This window comes from Amia ocellicauda, chromosome 1, assembly GCF_036373705.1.
Source record: "Amia ocellicauda isolate fAmiCal2 chromosome 1, fAmiCal2.hap1, whole genome shotgun sequence".
Taxonomy (NCBI): domain Eukaryota; kingdom Metazoa; phylum Chordata; class Actinopteri; order Amiiformes; family Amiidae; genus Amia; species Amia ocellicauda.
In genome coordinates this window covers 22062274-22081358 of record NC_089850.1, presented here as the reverse complement: position 1 = coordinate 22081358, position 19085 = coordinate 22062274, and the positions used below count along the sequence as shown (strand labels likewise).

At 35.9% G+C, this 19085-nt stretch overlaps 1 protein-coding gene across 1 annotated transcript in view; it reads left to right on the top strand.

The window, feature by feature from the left end:
- map3k5 (mitogen-activated protein kinase kinase kinase 5) overlaps positions 1-15520 on the top strand; it is a 68972-nt gene extending 53452 nt beyond the window's left edge. The window contains exons 18-30 of the mRNA XM_066699166.1: positions 416-521; positions 3443-3600; positions 4391-4568; positions 4960-4977; positions 5227-5404; positions 6100-6268; positions 6522-6707; positions 8255-8360; positions 9042-9285; positions 10463-10575; positions 11192-11304; positions 11670-11746; positions 12217-15520. Coding sequence (XP_066555263.1) covers positions 416-521; positions 3443-3600; positions 4391-4568; positions 4960-4977; positions 5227-5404; positions 6100-6268; positions 6522-6707; positions 8255-8360; positions 9042-9285; positions 10463-10575; positions 11192-11304; positions 11670-11746; positions 12217-12277 — 1707 coding nt within the window. The 3' untranslated portion in view covers positions 12278-15520. The remainder of the gene's footprint in view (positions 1-415; positions 522-3442; positions 3601-4390; positions 4569-4959; positions 4978-5226; positions 5405-6099; positions 6269-6521; positions 6708-8254; positions 8361-9041; positions 9286-10462; positions 10576-11191; positions 11305-11669; positions 11747-12216) is intronic.
- The last annotated feature ends 3565 nt before the right edge of the window (positions 15521-19085 follow it).

Here is a 19085-nt window from a genome sequence, read left to right as displayed (position 1 = left end):
AAGATAAAGGTTCATATTAATATAGTTAGTCTGACACAAATATCTAATTGCAGTACTGTTTAGTGTTTCAGTCTCATTATCTAATTCTCGAAAAAGATGGATACAGTTCCGCTTAGGTTGGGAGGTCTTTGGCAATCCCATTAATTCTTGAATAAATGTATTGTTGACACTTTAGATGTTATCTTCTTTATTTTACTTTTAGGTCTATATGCAAAATAAAGTTGTCCAAATGATTCAATTTATAGTGAAACATATGCAATTTGAATAGAAGGCTGTATTATTACTGTTATACGATGTGCTAGTAAATCCTCATTAGAATACTCTTTTTTTTTTTTTTTTTTATAAACGTGATCTTAAAAACGTAATGCTTCATAACCTGTAGAAAAAAAGGCATTCAGTCTATGTCTTTCCACAGGGGGACAATGTACTGATAAACACATACAGTGGAGTCCTAAAAATATCAGATTTTGGTACTTCAAAAAGGCTTGCTGGGATCAACCCTTGCACAGAAACCTTTACAGGTATGTACCAGCTTTTAGTATCAGTATGTAATTTCTCATTATAGTTTTTCCACAAAAAAAGTGCTCAGTCTATATAGTAATGTGGCAGTGGTTTTATTATGTCCTACAAAGTGGTCATTCAATCAATCACTATAATCACAATGCCTTCTCATTCACACAGTAAGATTAGTCTGCTTAACACAGTCAGTGATGCTGAGGTATAGACTTTATTGTGCTGTGAGACTGTGTCAGTCAGTGTGTATGGTATACACTGTATCGTTTTACATTATACAGTAGTACACTGATCAGCCATAACATTATGACCACTGACAGGTGAAGTGAATAACACTGATAATCTCGTTATCATGGCACCTGTCAGTGGGTGGGATATATTAGGCAGCAAGTGAACATTTTGTCCTCAAAGTTGATGTGTTAGAATGAGGAAAAATGGGCAAGCGTAAGGATCTGAGCGACTTTGACAAGGGCCAAATTGTGATGGCTAGACGACTGGGTCAGAGCATCTCCAAAACTGCAGCTCTTGTGGGGTGTTCCCGGTCTGCAGTGGTCAATACCTATCAAAAGTGGTCCAAGGAAGGAAAAGCGGTGAACCGGCGACAGGGTCATGGACAGCCAAGGCTCACTGATGCACGTGGGGAGCGAAGGCTGGCCCGTGTGGTCCGATCCAACAGACGAGCTACTGTAGCTCAAATTGCTGAAAAAGTGAATGCTGGTTCTGATAGAAAGGTGTCAGAACACATAGTGCATCGCAGTTTGTTGCGTATGGGGCTGCGTAGCCGCAGACCAGTCAGGGTGCCCATGCTGACCCCTGTCCACTGCTGAAAGCACCTACAATGGGCACATGAGCATCAGAACTGGACCACGGAGCAATGGAAGAAGGTAGCCTGGTCTGATGGCTTGGCCTCCAAATTCTCCAGATCTCATTCCAATCGAGCATGTATGGGATATCGCTGGACAAACAAGTCCGATCCATGGAGGCCCCACCTCGCAACTTACAGGACTTAAAGGATCTGCTGCTAACGTCTTGGTGCCAGATACCACAGCACACCTTCAGAGGTCTAGTGGAGTCCATGCCTCGACGGGTCAGGGCTGTTTTGGCGGCAAAAGGGGGACCTACACAATATTAGGCAGGTTGTCATAATGTTATGGCTGATCGATGTATACTCTCACTTACAAACTCAAAGTGACTGCACATTTAGTAACACACTGAGAAATTATCATGCACTGATACACACAGACATATGTTTAAACTGACACACATTCGCTGACACTCGCATACTGACACACAGGTGATAATTAATCAAATTATATAATTCAAAACCATTATATAATTAAAAAAAGCATAGTAGAAAATACAGCCTCTGATGACTGCAGTTGGGCAGCCCTGATGTGCACAATTACTGAAGCAATCACCAACAGGATGGGAGACCGAGAGACAGGGTGGTGATGTACAATGTAACATACTTTACACACACTAATATGAATACACAATCATTCTCACTGACACACAGACTCACGCTGAGACACAAACACAAAAATCTACATAGGAAGTGCACTCCTTTTAGAAATGCAATACCAGTTCTTTAAGGGTTTCCATAATCAAAACATTGGAATGTTGAGGTACTTTGCACGAGATGTTTTATTTACGAAACCACAAAATGTGTAGCATTTATAATGATACAGTTTATTACCAACATCAGAAATCTGTCTAGTGCTGCAGTGCTTAAGGAAGAGTTAACAAATTGTCCAAAATGAATGAACAGGTGATATTTGGGACAAAGAAGTTGCCTCCTCTGATTGTTTCAGGTTGGCTAATCCCACCTTGTTAATATTAGGTGTAGTTTTCATCCCTTGCTGAACCAGTTTTTCCCTCCTACTGCTTCAAACTTAAAGGGGAACACTTATGATTCCTAAAGTTATAGAGTGACTTTTTTCTGATTTTATTTAGTTTTAGTTATTTAAACAGCACAATAACGCACAGGCAGAGATCAGACTCACAGCTGCTGTGTAGACTTGAAAGGAAAGACCATAGTATGTGTGATATGAATCACAGCTATGAAGTGATATATATTTTAAATACTTATTGAGGTCGAGCAGAGAATGGCAATGTTTGGCTGCTCTTGTATGTCTTGATTTTTTTAATTATTAATATATAGATACAGAATCAGGATTGCTTCCTTCAAGAAATGTTCTCTTCCTCTTTTTCTCCTTCCATAAAGAGCACAGAACAACGCAGTGTATTTTGGTTTCACAGTTGCCACAACACAGAAATGTTATTGCACATTCAAGAGTCACCTGCTCATTATTAGAAGGGCATTTACCAGTAAACTATATATAGGCCATATATGACACTTATTTATCATCATGGAGCTAAAGCAGTGCTCTCCTTTCCAGACTCACTATTAATGTGTGTTTTCACAATGTTAACATTTTGCGTGATTCTTTCCATTATGTAACATTTTCCAAAATAAAAGAAAAACAAGGCACAGTCACCTTTTATCTTAATAAAGACATGTAATCAAGTGGGTCAAACATCAAGTGTGTCCACCAAAAAGGATATCAAACTGTGGAGTTCCAGGTCAAGGAGTTCATCCCTGTGCTGGCTTGTACAACAAACAGTGTTTCTGCCTGTATTACATTGTGTTCATTATGATTTAAATATCAGAAAAAACTCGGCATTGGCTGATCCAACTGATGTACTGATACTCAATGATGAATTATGAAACATTAAACACTGGGTCTTGTTTTATATTTATTTATATATTTATGCAAAAATACATTCAGAAGTCCCTTTTAAAACAGGCATTGAAAGCATTATATGAGAGAGATTTTTATTTAATTTCAAATGCATTCGTTTTTTGTAGAGCAAGTCCAATTATCTTTTTCTGAATCATTATTGTTATTATTATTATTTTATTGTACAGGAACGCTGCAGTATATGGCACCTGAAATAATTGATAAGGGCCCGAGAGGTTATGGGAAGCCTGCTGATATCTGGTCCTTGGGCTGCACCATCATCGAAATGGCCACAGGAAAGCCGCCTTTCTATGAATTAGGGGAGCCACAGGCTGCCATGTTTAAGGTATGTTAATGCGTTTGTTCTTGTTTTAACAAGTTGAGCATTCCCATTTAATTAATGCTTAATAAAAGTAATATTCTGTTTTCAAAATGAATGCTTGTTGGTACAGACTATTTGATTCAGTGGTTGATTAAGATGATGGAATTGCATGCAGGAAACTATGTGTTTTGCTGCCCTTTTAAGAAATGAAAACTCTTCACTTTTCCTTCCCATAAGACAGGATACAGAATCTTGCTTTCTGGGGGGTCCATTCTTTATTTGTAAACACCACTCTGCTACCTGTTAACACAATTATAGAGCATGCACAACCTGAAACTGCAAACTGGAATCCATTCACCCTTGACGTTTATTAATATTGCTATTCATATACTGAGTTGTAATGCTGACTGTTTTCCATCATTGTGATCTAACAAGCAAATCATTAGATATATCTTTGAGGCATCTTGTTTCTACCCAATAGAAATCAGCTGTCAGGTTGTGGGTTTATGATTTGCATTTGGTAGGTGGCTTAGTCTTTGCAATTTGCATAGGATAATTATTTTCAGAAAATTGATTTTACTCTGACAAATATGTTATACAGAAGTATACCCCACCACCCCTGACACACAAAACATATAGTTATTAAGTTAACCTGATATAAATATATGTTTTGTAATGTTACTGTATGTAATTTAACACAAATATTGAGCTAATGAGTTTGCCAAGTTACACTTCATGATCCCACACACTGCTTCAGCCTTGGTGCTGTGGACAAGGTGCCCTGTCCCTTCAACACATCCCTCTGTTTCTCCAGGTCGGTATGTTCAAAATCCATCCTGAGATTCCAGAGTCCATGTCTTTGGAGGCCAAGGCTTTCATCCTGCGCTGCTTTGAACCAGACCCAGACAAGCGAGCCACCGCCTTCGACCTCTTGACCGATGAGTTCCTCACTGTCACCAGCAGGAAGAAGAGGTCAAAGAACAACTTAACAGGTACAGGCTGCGCACACAATGTAATACTGTTGTGCCCATGAGGCTGAGAACCAATCAGAAGCAACAGATTCTGTCCTCCACAGCACAATCTAAAATGTACTATAAACATAGTCTAGTTTAATGGATTACTGTGCTTTAAAAATAATACATTTCTTTCTGGCATGAACTAATTATTTAAATGTGGACTTTTTGTCTTCTGCTTCTTTTATATGTTGCTACTTAGATTATATGTAAAATATTCCAGATCATGTGAGTAAATAATTTTAACTTTCTGCTTTACAAGCCAGTGACAGTGTTAGTATATCTCATTTAGTATATTTCTTTTGTACCTGTATGGAATTTTCCATGTTTGCCTTTGATACATGTTAAACTTTTTTTTTTTTTCTTTTAGCCCTTTCAACAGGATCAGGTGAGTACTATTGATTTTTCCAAGATGTCTGATAAGATACCAAGCATTCAGATTCACTTAATCTTAATATATGATAATGTATATAATATATATATAATGCTGCTTAGCATTCTGTTAAACTCATTGCGAATTGATTTAGCATGTAGTGTATTTGTAAATGCATTTTACATCTGTATTGAAGGTATAATACAGGTATAATCAGTTGGTCCTGAACACCTGTAAGATCTGTAGCATTGTTATTCTCCTCAGAGTACTTGCGCAGTATCTCCCTGCCCGTGCCTGTGTTGGTGGAGGACACAAGCAGCAGCAGTGAGTACGGTTCTGTGTCTCCAGACAACGACCTCAGGACAGACCCCTTCATCTTCAAACCCAGGAACAAGTGCCTCAGCGAGAGGGACGTCAAAGGGACCCGGTCTTTATTCTTGAGGTACTGACTTTCAGCCTTGTGTTTCGATCTGCACGGGGACTGGCTCCACGTAGTCAGTCCGATGTTTCAATTTATCCTGGACTGAACAACACTGGACACCTTTTTTTTTTTTTTAAGATCACATGTAAGATTTGTTTGTTTATTTGCTGCGCTTCTAAAGTGAGATGTGTAAAATTAATATGAAAGGTTGTTCAAGGGAACTAAAGAATTTGAATAAATCATTTATCATGAAAGCCACACATCTGCTTCTTTGTTTAGAAGAATTATGTGTCGGGCATCTAGTATGCTTGTGAGATGGCTGCTTCTTCAGTTTTTTTATCCTCCTTGGTAAAGAGGAAATATTTTTCAGTGATATTTAGTTAGAAGTGTGAAGGAACAAACAATAGCACTACAAACACTTTAATATGTCCTTTGATATGTCACATTATATAATGTGTACTCTTTATATATATAATATCACCAGTACATGAAGTACAACCTGTGTTAAATTAGCATTATAATACTAAAATCTTTCGACCTCTTCAGTTGAAAAGTAGCTGCATGCATTTCTATTCCACAAGAAATCTTCAGAAATCATCTGAGGCCATGTTTTATCACAGGTGCATCTAGAGTAGGAACTAATTACAAAGGGGCGGGGGGGGGGATCCTGTGGAAAAGTTGTCTAATGAAAACTTGTTCCTGCTATTCATTTGTAGCATTCCTGTTGAAAACTTTGAGGACCACAGTGCACCTCCGTCTCCTGAAGAAAAGGACACAGGGTTTTTCATGTTGAAGAAAGACAGTGAGAGGAGAGCCACATTACACAAGATCTTGACAGAGGACAAGGAGAAGGTAGTGAAAAACCTGGTGGAAGCCCTGGCACAGGTAAAAAGCCTTCAATCTGGTTGATTTTCCCGTGTGGTGCTTGTCTTCAGTTCAGCATGGCAAGACTGTATTAGTAACTGTATCTGCTGTATCCAATGACACTTGATTAGGTGTGTGAGCGGTCAGGAAGCTAGCACTGCAGAATTGTATATTGTATCTTTCAGAAACTACAGCAGGGGACTCCTGTTGAGTGTTTGCTGGCCTTACCTTAGTCTCAGACACTTACACCTGGACCTTTTTGTTTCAAATACAGGGAACAGAAGAGACAAAGCTGAAAAGACAGCACATTTCCACGCTAGTGGTGAGCCTAGGGGACTTTGTAAGGACTGCAGATCGCAAGATCATTGCCAACACCCTGTCCCTGCTCAAGCTGGAGCTGGATTTTGACAGTTCGGCCATTAGCCAGCTGCAGGTTGTGCTGTTTGGCTTCCAGGATGCTGTAAGTCACTGCCTGTGAATGGATGACAATTATAGCATGTGTAAACTGTATGCCTCCCTGGATAAGGGCATCTTCCAAGACATAAATAATAATAATAGTAATACTACAGCTAAATAACATTTTACGCATGCTCTAAATTCTGGGATGTGTGCTTGTGTGAGCAGGGATGGTATATGGCTATATGTGGTTTTAGTAGTTTGTAAACGTGTTAGTAAAACAGAATCACAACCTTTCCTAACTAGGAACAATAGCCCAAGTAGTCCTATATTGTTCTTGTTCTCAACCTCAAACTATCATAGACAATTGAAATGACAAGAGATCAGTCTTTGTCCCCAGAGCCTCAGGTTAAATTTAGGTTTCCAACCCTTATCTGTCATTTACATACATTATCTATGGAAACACTTGTATTTGCTGACAATCTCTTGATGAGGAAACGCATCCCCTCAGTCAGGCATCTGCAGTGTATATCCTGAATAATTTAAATCTGGAAATGGACTGACTTCCTAATAAATATTTGTTCATATACTGTATAATTGATATGGCAAATTGTGCAAAACACAGGGTCCTAGTTATGAGTAATGAAATGTTAATTCTTGACTGAAGTGTGCAGGCTCGAATTAGGTAAGTCTGTGGGCAGGAAGGATTGTATGAATGAAAATAATGTATGTATTTTAAATTGAACAATACAAAATAACGGCATGTAGTACATTGACCTATGAGTATTTTTTAATACAGTAATTCTTTTCAGAATGCTGACTTTGCGATTTATGTATACATTGTAAATTTTGGCAGTGGTGGCAAATAATTCAAAGCATTATTATTATTAAATTTCTTAACATGGCTGCCAGGATCTTACCACCTAAATAAAATGTAAAAAAATAAGAAGTTGTAGTACCACTTTTTGTAGTATTAATATACTGTACCTCACCAAAAATGTTTCCTTTAATGTGTTGTATTTAATAATTTTAAATGCAGTCTTTTGCTTTTGTTATTTCCCCATTTTAGCAGAAAGGAAAGAGCTGACTAGAAATATGGCTCTTAAACCACCAGTTGCCTTTAAGTGCAATAAAAGACAAGAGTTCTGATAAATTGTGCATTTCAGACTGAAATGTTTTCTTCTCATAAACATACAAATGTAAAATACAATCACACTGAAGACTGCCTTTGCATGTACTTTGTTATACTAAACCTATGTAATCCTTGACAAGAAGGTGTTTGGTTCCATCACATAAATAAAGCTGCAATACAGCACAAACTCATCAAAACCTGTCATTTAAAACACCCTGTATGACCTGCATTTCAGTCTGAAACCTGAAACCACTTAAAAAATGACAAAACATGACAAAGTCATTAAGAAATCAGCCTCTGCCTAATTAGGCAATGCTCCCTAAATTAACTGAAAGGCAATATTTAAAAGCATCCCCCTTACATAAAGCAACACACAGTGGGTGAAATTTCTGTTGTTAACTAATAAATATATGTATTATTTATTATATTTATATTCATTAGGTGTATAAGTAATGAATGTTTTCATGTCTTGTCACCAGGTAAATAAAGTGTTGCGAAACCATAACATCAAACCTCACTGGATGTTTGCCCTGGACAATATAATCCGCAAAGCTGTACAGACTGCCATTACCATTCTTGTCCCAGGTAACATCGCTTCTGTCTATAATTTTATAATCTGGAATAAAGTCTCATCCTACATGAAACATTAAACAAATGCTGTATCTTGAATAGTATTTGTGTTTCTTTTATGAAACCCTAATTGAGATTCTGTGCAAAGTAAAGCTTCATATAGTGCAAAATAAATCATACTCCTAATGAGAAGGAAATTAATTAACCTCTTTTTTTTTTTTTTTTTTTTTTTTTTTTTTTTAAGAAAATCAATTGCACAGGAAAATATTTTTGTAATCATATAGAGTATTTATTTACCTTAAAGTCTAATCGATGTTGTAGTACTGTTATATCGTTTTAAACATCATTTAGGTTAAAGTCAAAATAAAACAGTCAGGATTTGTGGTTTTTAAAGCCAAATGGAAGCTGCTTCTCTGGTTTGTTTTAATTTCTGTCCTGTAGCAATACTCTGTTCTGCAAGTCTTTATAGTGTAGTTACAAGTGATCTACCTTAAAAACATGAAAATGTGCCCCCAAAATAAACTCACAGGGATCTGGTGGCTGAGCTCTTACTATTCTGCACTGTAAGATGGAAGTGCGAGTTGCATGTTGGGCAGCTGAAGTAGGTGTCTGTTTGCTCCTTACACAGAATTACAGGATGTGGAAGTAATATGTGGCCATACCATGATTGGGTGACAGTTTATTTGTGTGTCGTAGAACTAAGGCCACATTTCAGCCTGGCCTCGGAGAGCGACCCAGCCGACCAGGAGGACGCTGACGACGATGAGGATCCCGGAGACAACACTGCCAAGCAGTCCAGCCGGCAGCCCCCTGTCCGCCATGACGACACCGTGCCCACCTCGGGGGTCAGCACTCTCAGCTCCACGGTATCCCATGAGTCCCACAATGCCCAGCGCTCTGTCAGCATGGAGCTGGGGAGGATGAAATTAGAAACCAACAGGTAATAATAATAATAATACATGTATTTATTTAATTTGTTAGTTTGTTTCCCCATAACAGCAGAGATTATTACAGCACTGTCTCCTCACTCCATCATGGGTAATTTCCTCAGTGCACTAATGCTCATTCCTGTCACGTTTGCAGTCATATTTTTACAGTTCCAGCTGTAAATGCTCCACCTGGCGGTTGCTTCAGGGATTGTTCACATTGTTTTGCTTGTTAGATGATTTATTTTTAGATGCTGCAGTAGCAGAGTGGTATGCTTCACAGCACACCATGAAACCTTATGCCTTTGTGTTGATGGACGTTTCTATGAGACCTACTGCATTATTATTGTTTATTCATTTAGCAGAAGCCCTTGTCCAAGATGATAGACTGTTGCATATAGTCAATACAATTGTTAGATGTACAGAATGTTAGAAAAACAATATAGCAAGTTTAGAAAATCACAATAATTTTTCATACATTAGCAAAATTGTGTAAGTGCAGATGCCCTTACCTATAAGTTGTGTAATTACAATGCATACAACTTTAAAAGACAGAAAAGTGCATACCTCAGATAATCAGTGTTCAGTGTTCAGTGTATTCTAAGTATAGGATGGGCAATACAAAGTAGGGACTGCAGATTTCAGGTGTGGTGTGGACCAAACACAAGATGCAATTACTGAAACGGGGAGTAACAGCAGGGCACTTGAGAGCTGACGTTCCAGAGCAGTTGAATGTGGATATGTTCTCAGGTGCTCGGCTTTAGCTCCTTGCTGTCAGGATCTTCCATTTTTAGGTTATATCGTTTAGAGAGCTGAATGCTATATCATTTTTATAGTTTCTATTTTGTTTCCTACATTAAAAATTATATAGGTTATGCAGACCACTTTTATTTAAGTACTTTCTTTCACATTTTCCTTTTCTGATTTTTGAGTTTCTTTTTTTGTGGATTTTATATCTTTACTTGTTGCTTTTTTGCTTCTTTTATGTGGTAGTCATCATTGAACAATCAGGATTTGTCTATGTTCATGGAAATAAATGGCATGGGAGTCAACAGTGCAAATCAAAATTCGATGCAGCACAGATTTCACATCATAGCATGTTTAGATTAGCAGTTTGCCAGCCTTGCTCCTCTCCGCTTCCAAGATGGCTTCAAGTGATTCCAGATCCCTTTCCTGTCTTCTTTCTTGAAGGTTGTTGGAGGAGCTGCTAGAGAAGGAGAAGGAGTACCAGATCATCCTTCATCAGGTCATAGAGGAGAGAGAGCAGGAGATCAAACTACTGAGACTGAAATCGGACCCAATAGGTATGTGGTAGAAGGACTCCCTATGAGTACTGCAGGAAACTGCAGCTCGACTAGTCCATATCCATCTCTTGCAGTTCATTCCTTTGTATTTCATTGTTTCTTATCTAGATTTGAAGTGCCATAGACAGAATACCAATGATCCAAAACAATCCTTAAAAGTCTGTTTAGACCACGATAAATCATAAAGGATTTGCATTTTTGCATCTTTGTCTGCTTGAATGCTGGACATGAAATAATGTGATATAATAGTTGTTTTGTTTGTTTATTTATTTACTTATTTATTTATTTTGTATTGTTTGTTTGGCTGGTGAGTCCTTATTTCCTAATGATCTTTTTCAGTTACTTTACAACTGAATAATTCTCTATCTTATTTAACTGGCATACTGCATAGCACATACCTTCAGTTTTTTAGGTACTCCAACACCATAGTGTGATATGTGCATCACCATGAACAGAAAGGTGTCAAAATTCATACAGCTGAAAGAAATGTTACTATTCCTGGACTCTCAAAACAACAGGAATGTGTAGTCACCATTTCATGTTGGTTTTGTAACTGAAGGTCAAGAGTTGTTATGATGTTACCAAGGCACTGCCGAAATCGCCTGTTTTAACACAGATGTTCCTGCACCATCTGTTTGTCATCGATATACACACACTGCGGACCACGAGGACCCTGAGCTGACCAAATGGCTAAAAGATAATGATGCCGACGATGATACTATTGAAAGGGTATATTTTATTCTTAACTCTATAAAAAAATGTTATAATGCTGGTTTCCATGAGCTGTCTAACAGGCATGGCTGGTGGCAAATTGTTTCACATGAACTGGTGTCTTGAAACATTTTGAAGGGAGTATTATTAAGAATAGATATGTATCCTTGTGAAGTAAGGGATCGATCAATGAATAGCAATCTTTCCAGGAAAGGAAAAGGAAAAATGGGCATTACAGCATGTCCTACAGACATTTTTGAACCAAACTCAGAAACAACATAATCAGCATCTACTTTGAACACATCGACAGGTTTCTAATGTCACCAGTCTGCAGGAGAAACACTATTGTGAACTAATGAATTGTACCTCTTTACATCCCCTAGTTTTTGGCAGAAGAGTACACACTGATGGACATCTTGCATTATGTGACGAGAGATGACCTAAAGAGTTTAAAATTAAGGTATGCCAAGCATAGTTGGTATTAATTTGTATTAATGGATCTACTTAGTTAATGGCTTTAGTATTAACACAAGCAATGTGAAAGTACTCAAGAAGATACATTGAATCTTTAATTGAAAATAGGTTCAATTATTAGATGCCTTTTATAGACAAAACCTTACACACACAAGCTGTCTGATTTTAACTACACAAAATCAATTAAGCAAGCATTTTACACCTAGCCCTAGCCTCTATCAATCCTACCAACTACTCAAATCCGTCTTTTAAACATTCATTTTTTCTTTAAATAAGTTGTTGTTACTTTGCATCTGAGACTGCATACACAGATTACATTATTATATTAGGTAATTATTAGTTGGCTTTTAGAGTACAAAAAAATGGTGTTTTTTCCAAAATTCAGAATACAATATATGTATAAAATGTGTTTCTCTGCATCCATTTGTACTGATGTTCTTTTCATTTGTCTTGCAGAGGGGGTATTCTGTGCAAACTGTGGAAAGCGATCACAGATTATCGAGAGAAACCCTCTTAATTGCTTTATAACCATACTTTCAATTGAGGAGGACTTCCATCAAAACTGAATCAGTATTCTCTTCACAACACAGCACTTTATTTTTAATATTTTTTAGACCAAAATGCTGACTCTTCTTATTCCTATGAACAATATTCTGTGGAGAAAAACGAATGTATAGATTTTTCAGATAAAAGAAATTGAAACCCCAGATGCCATTATTTCAAGATCTAGATGTTTTCAATTGTAGAGCACTGAGACTGAAACCACCCCCTGAGGTCAGCAGTCTGATGGTGACTAAATATTTATATAACGATATACAAACCAATGGTTTTTATTACACCATCCTTTATACATCAATTATAGCAATCAATTACTTCTTATTCAATGTATATAAGCATACACATTTCTATAACTCTGAATTATTATGATATTTACATTTTGTCTTTAGGGCTATTATCAATCATTTACATTTACTGGAACTAAGACTGAAAGTGTTTTTAGGACCACAAAGCTTGAAATTAGTTTTTGGTACAGATCTCAAGGTAAGACATTTTCAGTGCTATGTTTGAGGCTTGATTCTCCTTTTAGAACTTTTGGAAATACGAATATCTTCCATTTTATTATTCATTAGATGAATTATGTACAAATTGCAAAAATGACAACATAAAGATTTTTTACCAAATTGATCTAAATTAGTTACTTTTTGGAATTTCTTCTTACATGTTTTCATTTCCAGTGTGTAGTCAGTGTTTTGAAAAAAATATTTGACTGTTATTTTTCCATGGGAATCCACAATTAATTAATTAATTCTGCAGTTCAGTTTTTAAATATTCTACAATTAAGCTTGGTAACAAGGGCAGGATTGTGTCAAAAAATGTCAGTTTATATAAATGCATTTTTACAATTAGTTAAACAACAAAATGTGGCCAAGTTAGATCAATAAAAAAATCAATAGTAAAAATATGACTTACTAAAAAATTTAATTAAATAGATTAACTAAGTGACTCAGTACAATCTGTCTCAGTACTTTAGTGCATTACACTAAGAAAGCTTATTAGCACAACAGATAAAATGCAAAAGATTGCGTTATTACAAGAAAATATAGCATTATTTCACAGTAATTATTGCATTAATGAGATATTATTCAGTTAATTTGCAATAATTATCATGTTAATATGAGATGATGTTGCATTATTTTGCAATAATAATTGCATTATACTTGCAGTCTTTCCTTGAATGGCAAATAGAATAGTTTCAGTTTAATAAACTATAATAATATTTTTGAACACCCATGCAGTTTCAAAAGAACAAGGAAAGATTGCAGGTGTTCAGATTCAAGACTCGGCGCATGATCTTGTAAATACTCATATTGCAACTTTACATAACTGTTCCAGTCTCTAGAAAAGAGCTTAGAAGCTACATTTTCCCTGGAATTTTACATAGGTCCGGTTGTAAGCAATGACAGGGCCGGGGGACTTGGACACATAAGCATTCTCCACATAGCTTCCCAAAACATTAATATTTGTATATCCCAATATTCGTATTCCTCCATTTAAGTCTAAATCTAGATCTAGTTTTCATTTACAAATGCAGCTCTATATGTTTGTAAGCGACCTTGTTGAAGATGGTTTGAGATTTGATATTCAACTTCATGATGAACACAACACCAGCACTGCTTTTATTTTACATTACCCCTTCAATACTGCTAGGAATATTTGCCAAAGGGCCATTCAAAGTTTGCAAACTACAAGAAAGGTCCTACACTGCAGAATACCATGTCATTTGTTATAAATAATAAACTCACAAAGTTTTGATGTTTTGCTCACTCAAACCCTAGACCATAACCAATAAAGTAAGCAATCTTATAATTGTCTATATATCTATTATTCCCAACCAAATATCAAGACAAATAGCTGAGATTTCAAGTCCTGGTGTAATGGTTATGTGTAATAGAAAGTACAGTACAAAGTAACAAAATTGTTTTAATACAAGAATTATTGCAAGGTAATACAATATTATCTCAAATTAACACAATTAAACTCACTGTGGCACTAATAACACTGCTTATAAAGTAAAAACATTAAATCTGCACTCATTAGCTTAGTGACAAAGTCATTTCATAGACAAAAAACAAAATATATAAAACTTTAGTATAATCTTTTTTTACTGGCTGACACTGGAGGCCCGTGTTGTTTTGAGCTCACACTCAGAATTCCAAAGCAAAATTTCATCTTTAAGTTGAATCCAAAATTAAAGGCTATTAAATTGCAGAATGCCAATAATAAAGTTAGTTAATGTATGATAAGTTAGATAACATACTGCACACCGGGTCTCCATGCAGGAATAAAACGAGCCCTGTGAACAGAGGCCCTTCACACATCATTCCCCACTGAATAAATCTGCCTCGAGAACTTCTATATTTTTATTATGTGACAATGGAATAAAACTATGAGAACTAATGTTTATATAGCATGTTTACATATACATAAATGTTTGTGTGTGTGTGTTTTTATCAAGGTATTGTGCATATTCACAATTTAAAGTTTAGTTGGGCCATTGAAAATATACATGGGGGAATACATTTTTGTATTATGCAAATAGTGTGAGTTTTGCTATTTACTTCTTGGTATTTACTGTGTGTATATATATACAGATATACATATACAGCTCTGGAAACAATTAAGAGACCACTGCAAAATGATCAGTTTCTCTGGTTTTACTATTTATAGGTATGTGTTTGGGTAAAATGAACATTGACAACATTTCTCCCAAATTCCTAATAAAAATATGAATGGAATGGAATGGCTGCCATACATGTAGAGATGGTGATTTAAGGAAAAATTGCAGTGGTCTCTTAATTTTTTCCAGAGCTATATATATATATATATATATATATATAAAGAGAGAGCAGGCAAGCCCTTCACTGATGTTCGCATATTTTATTTTTAGAAGCTATTTGTTACTAAAATTCTGCTTAATTTTCCTTTTGCATGTCTTTTTACTAAATATAACTAGAAAAAAACAATGTTTTATTTTAAAAAGGTTGTAATATATGGTATTAGTTTCTTGAATCTCTAACATTAAGGGTTGTATTTGCAACTGATGTTTTAAAACAACTAAATACAAGGTAATTGTTACTTATATTTATGTTATCACCTATGGTGCGCAGACGGGATTATGTATCTTGAAGTAATGTTATTATTAATAATTATAAGTATGTACAAAATGAAGTGTAAAATAAACATGACATTTGAGAATCAATTTGTAGTTTTTCATCAGGAAGCCACCTTCCAGGTAAATAACTGAAGAAATGTAAATTCTCAAAACAAAGTATAAATTATTAAATAGTTACTTGATGGGGTTCTGTTTTACTAAAATGTATACCATGGCTTAGAAGGTGTTACAATGGGGGAGTTTTACATGCAGTGTTTTTAACTCATGAGGTGATGATGCTCATGCACATTTGGCCCGAAAACTCAGGAGAATCAGGTTTGTGACCAAAAAATATGGCCACAGAGAAGGACTGGGTCAATCCCAAATACTTGAGTAAATTACGTCAAAATGACAAAAACACAGGGAAAAAAACGCCCTTTTCAACATGTAAACCCACCTTTCACTTGCAAACACTACTGTGATAATCTTATGTCCTTAACTGCATTATAAAAGTGCAAGATAACTGGTCAGTTTATTGTGGGTTTCAAGATGTCATGGTTATTAACAGTGTATTTCATGTTAATAGTAATGTGGATTACTGTTATTGTTTCTGCTATTATCATTAAGCTCTATGTTGTTGTGGTTCTGTATATATGTATATATATATATACATATATATATATATCTATGATTGTGCTGCACTGCTTAGTTCATTCCATCATGCTGTAACACTAACTTTATAAAAACACTTGCCTGGGTTGGACTGTTTTGTTATAGCCACCCTCCGTGTTAATAGTTTACTTGTAGATTAAAATTAATTAGAAGCTAGAAAATTAGTTGAACTTATATTCATGGCTTGCTAGCACAATCAGTGTCATGAAAAACAACTTGGGTAAGATCAGTAAAACAAAGTATTAAACCAATAGATGCAAGGCACAAGCCACAGCTGTACTCTGTTCAATTTGAACACGTTGTCACATGGATTCCGTGACGTCTCGAGTATTGTTCTCATGCGTGTAAACCACCCTTTCTGGGATTTTCCAAAAAACAGCATGAGTGCAGCTAATTTGCATATTAACTCACTCCTTTCCTCTTAATTTGCATGACATCGGGTAAAAGTCAACTCGTCCCGAGTGCAACAAACTAAGACCATGTAAACCCCGAGAGGGAGAGGGTAACCTAACTCAAGCGTATTGTCTCAGGTAAGGTTAAAACACACACGTAAACTCCGCCAATGTTACCTGTAATTGTAAGAAAAAGATATTCAGAATGCAAGTGATATCAAAATTAACTTTTAAGTGAAGACTAATTGTAAACCTCTAAATGTTACCATTAAAGTTAAATGTAAACACTAGCATCTGATGATAGTGTCTTGCAATAGTATTCACTTCCCTGCAAAGTTTCCTGGTTTTGTTACCATTTGAAATTACACAAACTACTCCCAACTGATAAAGCTCCACAAATGCTGATATTATGTAAATATGTTTCTAAAAGTATTCAACCCCTTTGCTATGACAACCATACATCAGTTTGGGTGCAAAAGGTTTGAAAGTTTGTTATGGTCTCTGTCTCTATGTAATCATAAGTTAATAACCAGTAAATGAATCTGTTTCTGTATGTTTCCTCAGTTAATTATTGAATATCATGCCACAACTCACATAGTGAGACAACAAACCAACCATGAATACCAATGAGTTTTCTAAATAAGTCACATTACACCCAGCCACTTCCCAGGTCAGGCCACCGTTCCCAGCTGAGCAGCCATGCAAGCAGGAAACTGGTTAGGGTTGCTACTGTGAAGCCAAAACTGTCTGAGATGGGAGTCAGTGTTCATACATCAACAATATCCCAGTTGCTGTACAAAATTGGTCTGTAAGTGAGCAAGTGACAAGAAACCAGACATTACTGAAAAAGACCCATCTTAAATCTCATACTGGGTTTGCAACAAAGCATGTAAACAATATTTAACCTTTTGCTCTAAATTCAAAGCATTACATCTGACCCAACACAGCACATCACCCAGTCAACACCATCCCAACTATCAAGCATGGTGCTGACATCATCAAATGCAGCTTCTGCTCATCCACAGGGACTGGGAAGCTTGTCAGGATTGAGGGGAAAATGGATGGTTGAAAGTACAGGCGAATCGTGCAGGAAAACCTGCTTGAGTCAGGCAATAATCAATAATGTGTTGAAAGAAAATCACATTTCAGCCGGACAATATCCTACATTACAAAGCCGAAGCCACAATAGAATGGTTTAAAATGAAGAAAGTGAATGTCATTGATTAGCCCAGTCAAAGTCCAAACTTGAATCCAATAGAAATTTTACAGCAAGACCTGATGTTCGCAGTGCATCATTGATCCCCAATGAACTTTTCAGAACTGTGAATTTTGTGAGGAAAAATGTGTAAAAATTACACCATCCCACTCTGCAAAGCTGGTAGACTCAGCAGTAATTGCTGCCACAGGTGTTTCCACCAAGTACTGACTTGGTTGAATACTTATGTAATCAATACATTTTTATGTATATATTTTCTTTAATTATTTCAGTTTTGTTGACATTCAATCTCCTTAACACATAAGATTAAGTTTGATCAGTAGTGTTTTGAATATAAAAAGGTTAATTTAGAAAAATTGGTTTACATTATTAAATCATAACAAATTGAAATTTTAGGAAGGGACAGAATACTTTTACAAGGTGCTATAATTGCAATTTTAGCTGACATTATCTAAATAACTCTAAATATGATGGGATATTTGTAATTCATCAATATAATTTTAAGTACTACCCCACACAGCTACTGTGGCACAGCAATATGTGTAAATGCAGTCAATGTTGTTAGTTTTCCCATTTCAACATAATGTTCCTAAAATGTTGCTAGAATTTATTTAGAGTGTATTGGCAGTTTAATAGATTTATATTGGTGTAATATTGTATTCGCAATACCTAAATGCACCACAAATTATCATTCTTTGCATCAACATCACTCCTTCAAAAATTATTCATTATATGAAATCAATACAAGTATCTCACACCAGATCTGCCATATACACTTCAGAAATGTTGTCGTTTATAATAAATGTTAAAAACTACATGTCATATACATATGATGTACTGGGTAGTTAGTGTGCACATATAGAGCTAAAAGTAATGACTAATGGTGTTTCAAGCAGCAATGTTAAGACCCTTAAAGTTACACTGTCTAAAATTTGTCAAATAGTAGATTGTGTATATGTGTGTCAATATACACTCTCTTATTGGTATGTGAATGATTTCAGAGGTCAGTTTAATCTAACATTCCAATTTAAAAAAATATAATTTGATATTCTGATTATTCAATTCTCCGGGTATATTTAGTCTATAGTTTAAACATAATTTCCATGCATATTATTTTGTACTCACTTCAGTTTTCAATCATACTATGAGCTTGTTCTCTGTGACCACAGTGCCATCTAATTGATACACTTGATGAGGTAATTGCTTGATTGAATGCTCTGAAGTGATTATAAATGATAGCCAAAGAAATTGTTTAAACAATGGGCTAAACAAAACGGATGGGAAAGGTGATGTATGTTTGGTATGGGGGTGAGGGTTCCTCAGTATTCAGTGTCAGCTCTTCCACCCACAAATTGTCAGCCCCTTTAATTGTGGTGTCTGTGGGAACCATCAT